General features: G+C 40.0%; 1 protein-coding gene across 2 annotated transcripts; it reads left to right on the top strand.

Annotated features, from left to right (window-relative positions):
* Positions 1-475: 475 nt before the first annotated feature.
* arl6ip6 (ADP-ribosylation factor-like 6 interacting protein 6) lies at positions 476-3633 on the top strand. 2 transcript variants are annotated; one of them, XM_084922677.1, is made up of 5 exons: positions 476-593; positions 959-1106; positions 1676-1729; positions 2247-2379; positions 3113-3633. In XM_084922677.1, the coding sequence occupies exons 2-5, from the start codon at positions 965-967 to the stop codon at positions 3204-3206; spliced, it is 423 nt and encodes a 140-aa protein (XP_084778803.1). In that variant the 5' UTR covers positions 476-593; positions 959-964; the 3' UTR covers positions 3207-3633. The 2 variants fall into 2 exon arrangements, with proteins under 2 accessions (XP_084778803.1, XP_084778802.1); XM_084922676.1 differs by lacking the exon at positions 476-593 and adding an exon at positions 636-845.
* The last annotated feature ends 5580 nt before the right edge of the window (positions 3634-9213 follow it).

The raw sequence follows: 9213 nt of genomic DNA, 5'->3' as shown, positions 1-9213 counted from the left end.
TTTTTTAATTAATTTAAAAAATATTACTGTTTTAATTAAGTACTTTATTTAAAGACAACTAATTCAACAGTTCTTTTTTATTTTTGAAAGCATACTTGAAACAAGAGCATCCAATCATTACTGTTATTAATATTATAATAGAGTACCTTTCAGACCATTATGAAAATGATTCACGGTATTGCTGTGGACTCACGGATACAACTGTGGCTACTTCAAAATATACTGCTTATGATGCATGAGGAGCTTTATAATCTTTGGGACATTTGTTTGAGGAAACTCTATTAAATAAAAGAGAAAGCATTCGGTTTAGAATAAAAATATTAAAATGTTGATTGTTGGAGCAATTCAGCAGATAAAACAGGCCAACACGTATCAACATACAATCAGTGCAGATCAATGACTGTCGGCGCTTTCTACAGTCATTGGTGCAGATTAATATCAGCCAATCAATCATACAAATTTCCATCCATTCTCTTCCGCTTATCCAGTTCAGGTTCGCCGGTGGGCTGGGGCCTATCCCAGCTGTCTTAGGAGAGGCTCACACGGATTTTGAGGCACAAAATCTTTGCAACACCTGTGAAGAGTGAAACACGGTAAACTGCTCTTTCTGCCTGATACTTTACCATAACTGAATTTAAAAGAAACATACATAAAAAAACATTTAAAAGACTGTGAGTGGCCTAGCTAAGCTTGTTTCCACATATTTAACTGTGGCAGTTTAAACTACACCAACGGAACCCCCTCGGGGACAATTTTGTGTGCGGAAGCGAAAAGTTCAAACATGTAATCAGCAGTTCCTGGTACAAGTTAAAAGCAGTCGGGTCGTCACTGTGAGCATGTCATCGGTCTGTATATTCACAAACTGTCCCTCTGTGTATAAGAAAGCTTTGTTCTGCTGAGCGCGGCTGTGAAAAGGTTTGATTTGCAGACATTTTCATTTGTTCATTTGCGTGAGCAGCGTTACATGTTCGGACAGGAGCCCGCCAGGAGCGCGAGGCGGAACGGCCCCAAACCATGGCCCGTGGTCGCGCTGTCGGTGCTGGGCTCGGCCGGAGCAGTGGCCGCGGTCGGGTTTCTCTGCGCCCTCATCTACCCCATACTCAAAGGTAAGCGCGCGGCCCTGTACCGCACGCGCAAATCAGGATCAGATCAGTGGGATCAGAAAAGGAAAAAACAGTTTTTACTGTAGGATGATCGGTCAGTCCAAAGGGATATTTATAATACAGTCATCACCAGCAAATGCTTTTCTACAAAGTATTTAATACATTTGTTCAATAATTTTTCATTATTACACATAATAATGAATAAATGCACATCTGTGGATGATTTCTTTGCATGTGTGGACTGGATGGGTTGTTGCCGACAGCTGGTGAGAATCTCATGTCAGTAACACCTTATAACATGTTAAGAAATATATTTACTTAGAAAACTGCTGACATGTCAAATATTTATTATATCATTATGATATATTAAATTATATATATGTGTGTGTATGTATATATGTGTGTGTGTGTGTGTGTGTGTGTATATATATATACATATATATATATACATATATATATATATATAACTTGTTTTTATTTCCGAGCTCTGTTAAAGTGCTTGTCTGGCACAGGACCAGATGGGATCTGGCTTTTTAACAAGTGTTGGTCAGCATAAGTTGTGATTGTTTCAGAGCTGCGGGCAGAGAGGGTGACAGGAGAGGATGGCACTGAGGAGAAGATGCTCGGTAAGTATAAGCTCTGTATTTACTGCTCCGTCCAGATACTTGTGTTCACCATCATGCTCGGTTTACACTTTCTTTGGTTCCATGTGCAGCACATATACTTAGAGAAAGCTCTAATACCATGTTTCAACATTTCTGAAAAGTACTGTACAAAGTAACTGGTGTAAATATCTGAGGGCTGCAGCTTTCATTACTTATTATTCTGCAGAATCTTAGAAACGACTCTTTACTAAAGTAACAAAAGAGATCCACATAACAACAACTTTGCCATAGACATGTTTATTTAGACTGTGGGTCACCTGCTGTCCAAAAGTTCTGTGTTTTTGTATATATTGTTTTTATTGTAACACCAAAACAAAAACGAATCATGTTTTATCAGTACGGAGTGGAAGCAGTCAAACTCAGTGTGATAAGGATGATGCTGTTGCTACAACAGTGGTTTCTCCCTTATTGTGTAAAACAAGGGAAGAGATCCAGGCTGTAGAAACTGTAAACCTGATCCTGCACTGTGTGTAATCAGGTTTCTGGAGTCTCCTGGTCCTGTCAGTATTAGTAGGATGCATCTGCTGCGTCTTCTCGTGGATGCTCACCTACCTTGACTCGTTCCAGCCTGGTATGGATTTCCCGACACTGCGGACAGTGGCCCACGTCAGGTAACACGCTGGGATACGCTTCGTATGAGTAGAAGAATCAGGAATTCTCCCTTATAATGCTGATTTCTTACACATGCTTTTTCTCTTCTGTTCTTCAGATCAAACAAATTTGAATATCACACAAAGAAAACCTGAGTAAATACCAAGTGCAGTTTTCATTTATTAAGACAATCTATCCTAATCTACCTGGTCCCTGAACTCTTCTAAAGTAACTGGCCCTTGTTCCAGCATGAACAGCCTGTTTAAGGCCAAACAGTCTCAATCTGGTTTCAGTCTGGACTTTGACTGGGTCACTGCCAAACCTTCATTTATTTATTGAGCCATTCAGAGGTGGACTTGCTGCTGTTTTTGGAGACTTCACACTCCAACAGATGCATTAGAGAGTAACTTGGGGTTCAGTATTTCACCTGAGGATATTTCACACGTAGATCTAAACAGTGAGGAATCAAACCACCAACCTCCTGAGTTACAGACACCCGCTGTTCCCGAAGCAGCGAGCCTTTGTGTTCTTTCATCCCCTTAATGAATGAAATAATGATTTAAAAACTGCATTTGTATTTATTCGATTGGCTATTTAAGAAACATTTAAGTCTAACAAATATGAAAAAGGGAAATACTTTTATACTCTATATTATACTTAAATGTACAGTACTGTAAAACAGTTTTACAGTACTGTACATTTAATTTCTTGATATTAAAATAACACTAATCAATAATATCTCTCTTCTTCTAGAGACGCTTCTGACCATGGCTTCCACGTGGGATATGGAGTTGCTGTTCTTAATGGCATCATGGCCATGCTCACCATCATCTGGAGTCTCTGCTGACACACACACACACACACACACACACACACACACACACACACACACACACACACACAGTCATCCAAGCCCAGGGAAATAACCACAGGAGTTTTAATGTGCTGTTATTGCTGCTAAAACATGTGATCACACAGCTGTGCACTAACTGAAGACACCTTCTGTAAACACTGGTGATGAAGCTGCAGCTTTCACACACAGCCTGTGTTTACCTACAGTTGGATGGAGACAGCAGCTTCCAGACTGCAGCCCTGGATTAAAGCTCTGTATGTGGGGCTGTAAGCAGTTCAAACTCTGACACACTGTATGTCTTCAGATGAGACTGTGAACAGTGTTGATTAACCACCCAAACAGGAATGTTACATGCTCAGGTCTAACATGGCAGCTTTGGTCAAATTTGAAAAAACAAAAGAATTAAACTTCTTACTGCTGATGAATTGTTTTCGTCTTTATTTCCCCGGGTCGGCTCTCTTCACCTGAAGGCTGAACAAGGCTTTGAAAGTTGTTAAAAAGACAGAACAATTCTTCAATGTCTTTAAAAAGCTTTAAAGGGTTTTAATTGCATTAACAATTTATAGCAAAGTGCATTCTGCAGTTTTAATATTTAATAAGATTTGTGGTTTAAATGCCAAACTCTCATTTTATCAGATTAAACTCAGTGGCCTTTCCACTTGTAAATGCTTTGGTAGATTAAAGGTTTTGGGACATGTTAATAATAATCAGCTTATGAAGAAAGTGTAAGTTTTCACATTTTCCCTCCAGTGGGTCAGAGCCGCTTCATGGCATGACAGGGACCTATAGAACTTTATATATGTGGTTTTTATGTTCTAGCTGAAGTGTGTTAATAAAGGGAGCTTATGAATGCTTTCATATTATTTACATTTTCATGGTATGGGACGATGATCTGATCATCTGACCACCACCTGATCCAAAGAGCAATTTAGATGGCCCCTGTGACAGATTTGTATTTAACAACAAATCCTATCACTGAGCTCCACCACTGAGTCTAGGGAGGGTGCCTGATGACCTGGTGCAGCCTAAACAAACAACATGGGCCCCGCTTCCTGTGGGCTCTCCAAGCGTCAGATGGGATGTCGAGGGCAGAAGCAGTCCGATGCACTGGTGCTGAGGCCGGCCATTGGGGCGCAGAAACTCAGATGTTTGAAAGAGCCTGAGTGAGTGTGTGAGGTTGATGTAGTCACAACAGATGATTCATCCATCAGACTCCCAGAGGGAGAGAACATGCCTTCACTGCTCTGGAGTCTAGTGGCGGCGTGCTTTACACCACTACATCTGATGCTTTGCATTGGGCTTGGTGATGTAAGGCTGGGATGAAGCACCCTTCCTGAGTTTATCTGAAGGCCACATGAAGTTTGGAGGTCTGTACTGAAAGTTGGCCACTAAATACTTCAGCATCTGTGTTTTACGGTGGCTGAGTTGCTGTCCTTCCCCATCGCTCCCACTTTGTTGTTCTCTTCCACTCACAGCTCACTGTGGAGTATTTAGTAACGAGGGAATGTCAAAACTCACCTTATTGCAGAAGGTGCATCCCATCACCGTAAAACGCTGGAATTCACGGAGCTCCTGAGAGCAACGCGCTCTTCCACAAATGTTTGCAGAAGCAGTCTGCACAGGTGCTTGAGTTTACACACCTGTGGCCATGGAAGTGACACCTGAATTCGCTGATTTGGATGGGTGAGTGAATACTTTTGGCGCTTTCACTTTCCAGTCACAAAAGTCATATTTAAACCTTAAAGAAAGAAGCCCTGAAGACCCTCGTCGGGTACTTTGTGTAGACCTTTTCAGCGGTGATGGCCAAACAAAGCTTTCTGAAGCTTGTCAACACAGTCCTCTCTGGTGACATCTGGTGGCCAACAGTATGAAGAACAGCTCTACAACGTGTACTGCTTCATTGTGAGGCTATCACGCCTCGACACAGTGCTTCTGATGCAGTGTGTTGTTGTATTTTGAAACACGCACCAGTTTTTATTGTCTTTGCAAAGATGAGAGAAAAAACTTTTTGCATCATTGTTTAATAAATGAATTGGCCTCCAGTGATCCAGATGTAATTGATCCTTGTTCCCCATTATCGTCTAATCCCTGAAACACAGCAGGCAGAAACAGAGCTGTAAAATGACATGTCTTTCTACATCTACACTCTCCTTCTAATTCATCATTGCCTGGTCATTTGTCATCTTTTCAGGCAGGCTGAAGGCACCGTCGCGTTTCTTTGAATTCCTGATATTGTCTTGGAATTTCTCAAAGAAATGTTAGATGAGGGATACAGTTTTTGAAAAAAAAACAGGCCAAATAGGAAAAGAACTGTGATGAACTATTAATGGGAGTCTTATTAATTATCGTTTCAAGGAAATACTTTGAAATATTGAAGAACAAATGTCTCCTTCTGCGAGCCAGTTCCCTCTGGATCTGAAAAACGCCACCCCGGCCTTATCCTCTCTGTCACTGTTACATTGTTAGAGGTCAGTCATGAACCAGAATAAACTGTATGGGATTTATATTGATATTAAGATTACCCATCAATATGAATTGACGGCTGACCACAGAACATTCCTTATAAAATTGCGACACCTGCTGATTGGTTTGTGCCAAAGGAGACTCAGATATCAGGTTCCTGTTGGCTGTGCGTGGCCTTCCTGAATCAAATACAATTCAGCACATTTTTCTGTACAGTAAAGAAACAGAAGCTTTCTTTAACACTTAAGCAGGAACAGTGAAGTGGACACTATGTGAAAAACATCCCCAGTTCCACCCAGTGATGTTTTCAATCACAAGTAAAGTCTAGTCCTCAGCTCTGCCATATGCTTCCTGCCAGTAAAAGATTGGTTCATGACTTTTATTTTGAAAATTATTCATATAGAACAAAAATCGTTTTTTATGTGTTTAAAACCAGAATAACAGTGGGAACAATGCTGGGCCTAATCTTTTTAAGATGTCCAGCTCCTTTCCAGCACAAACCTCAGTCTTAGTCTCCCAGATTATCACTAATCACAGAAACCAGAAAGCACAGGTGTCATGCTCTCAGTGAGTCTGCTGCTTGTGTCACTGGAAATCCACTAAAAGTTCAGTAATGCTGGGATATCAGCTAGAAGGTCCTAAATGTGCTGCAAGACAGTGTGGAAATAATGCAGGAAAGGTGGCTGAAAACAGACAGTCGCCTCAAGGTGCTTTATATTATAAAGTACAATAATTCATACAAAAGAAGCTGCTTGAAGGCACAATCCTCACATTGTGTAATTATTTAACAAAAACGGTGTGCACCACGTTTGGTGAAATTCAACTTTGTAAAGAAAAGTGAGTCTGAATTTCTGAGTTGAAGCTGATAAGTTACTGTTGCCAAAGGAGGTTCTACACGCTGTTGCATAATGGGGGTGGGGAGGGATTACATTTTGACACACTGCTTCTGCATTTTGGACGAGTTATTGTGAACTAAACAATAGCACAGTCTGAGAGGTCATGCTGTTCACCTGAGGTTGTATTTACTTCATATTAGAACCTGGTAATAACCAGATGACTCATCTTATGATGTCTAGACAGATAAAACCTTGGATGTGGCAGAGGATGATCCTGGTATGTGAAGATGTGAAGTCTGTACTTGAGTTTAAAACTTTAAAGGACGCTGATGCCACCAGCAGTGATGGCAGACCACTGGGTTTTGATTTGATGACCTCAGGCTAAGAGAAGGGCGCATATATACATACATGTATATACATACATACATTGTTGGGATTTAAATATATATTTTAATGCTTATTTTGCTGATTATATTGTATTATGTATAAGAGAGGGCCAGGAAACTGCATGTTTTTGCAGAGCATGGTCACTGCAGGCAGAAAGTGAAACTAAGCAGAGTGTTTGATCGAAACTTAAAGTGTGTGTGACGTCTATATGAATAACTAAGCTTCCTGTTTGTGCTTCAGACCTGAGCTTGTGTGTTCGGGTCTCCATATTCCGGAATATTGTTAAATCCTCCCAATTCTTTCGATCGTTGGGCTGAAGGAAGGACAATAGTCGGTGTATAAATGCTCAATCAACAATTACTTTATTACATACAATTCAACACTTTTGAGCATAAACCATCCAGATGGGGACACATGCATGCAGAGGGTCACAGCAAATCTCAAGATGGTGCAGGGTGACTCAACCTCTTATAGCCTCTGTTGGTGGGGGCCAACAGAGGCTATTGTAAAAACCCAAACATCCACATTCTTTCTCTCTCTCAGTGAGCCTGAGTTATGACCTTGGCTTCCTGTGCAGTATGTTCTGTTCTTTTCTAATCAGACAAGTAAGGCGATGACTCTCTGAAAACAGTATTTCTTATGACTCAGCAGTATAATGCATCATAAAACAATATCATTCATTCACCATAAATCAGCAGTCTGATGTAATACAAATCAATTTAACAAATGTAATAGTTATCACCTTCTTCTACTTCAGTAGAATAATGCAAACTAAAACTACACAATAATTTCACAATCTTTAATTAGGGGTATAACATGGCATAAGATAATATTATAATCCCACAATATGGAAAATGAGAGATCATTTTTTAAGTTAGACCACTTTGAGCTGTGTCTTTCTTTGCCGTAGGGAATACAAAGAACTGAGATTTAATAACATGTATATACATACGTATATATGTATATACATATATGTATATACATATACATATATATACACATATATGTATATATGTATGTATATATGTATATACATACGTATATACATATATACATACGTATATACATATATACATACATACATACATATACATATATACATATATGTATATATATACACATATATGTATATATATGTATATATATATATATATATATATATATATATATATATATATATGTATATATATATATATATATATATATGTATATATATATATATATATATATATATATATATATATATATATATATATGTATATACAGGGAGTGCAGAATTATTAGGCAAATGAGTATTTTGTCCACATCATCCTCTTCATGCATGTTGTCTTACTCCAAGCTGTATAGGCTCGAAAGCCTACTACCAATTAAGCATATTAGGTGATGTGCATCTCTGTAATGAGAAGGGGTGTGGTCTAATGACATCAACACCCTATATCAGGTGTGCATAATTATTAGGCAACGTCCTTTCCTTTGGCAAAATGGGTCAAAAGAAGGACTTGACAGGCTCAGAAAAGTCAAAAATAGTGAGATATCTTGCAGAGGGATGCAGCAGTCTCAAAATTGCAAAGCTTCTGAAGCGTGATCATCGAACAATCAAGCGTTTCATTCAAAATAGTCAACAGGGTCGCAAGAAGCGTGTGGAAAAACCAAGGCGCAAAATAACTGCCCATGAACTGAGAAAAGTCAAGCGTGCAGCTGCCAAGATGCCACTTGCCACCAGTTTGGCCATATTTCAGAGCTGCAACATCACTGGAGTGCCCAAAAGCACAAGGTGTGCAATACTCAGAGACATGGCCAAGGTAAGAAAGGCTGAAAGACGACCACCACTGAACAAGACACACAAGCTGAAACGTCAAGACTGGGCCAAGAAATATCTCAAGACTGATTTTTCTAAGGTTTTATGGACTGATGAAATGAGAGTGAATCTTGATGGGCCAGATGGATGGGCCCGTGGCTGGATTGGTAAAGGGCAGAGAGCTCCAGTCCGACTCAGACGCCAGCAAGGTGGAGGTGGAGTACTGGTTTGGGCTGGTATCATCAAAGATGAGCTTGTGGGGCCTTTTCGGGTTGAGGATGGAGTCAAGCTCAACTCCCAGTCCTACTGCCAGTTTCTGGAAGACACCTTCTTCAAGCAGTGGTACAGGAAGAAGTCTGCATCCTTCAAGAAAAACATGATTTTCATGCAGGACAATGCTCCATCACACGCGTCCAAGTACTCCACAGCGTGGCTGGCAAGAAAGGGTATAAAAGAAGACAAACTAATGACATGGCCTCCTTGTTCACCTGATCTGGACCCCATTGAGAACCTGTGG

This window comes from Perissodus microlepis, chromosome 23 (assembly GCF_051167445.1).
Source record: "Perissodus microlepis isolate ML-2025 ecotype Zambia chromosome 23, ASM5116744v1, whole genome shotgun sequence".
Lineage (NCBI taxonomy): Eukaryota > Metazoa > Chordata > Actinopteri > Cichliformes > Cichlidae > Perissodus > Perissodus microlepis.
This window is presented reverse-complemented; position numbering and strand designations above follow the sequence as displayed.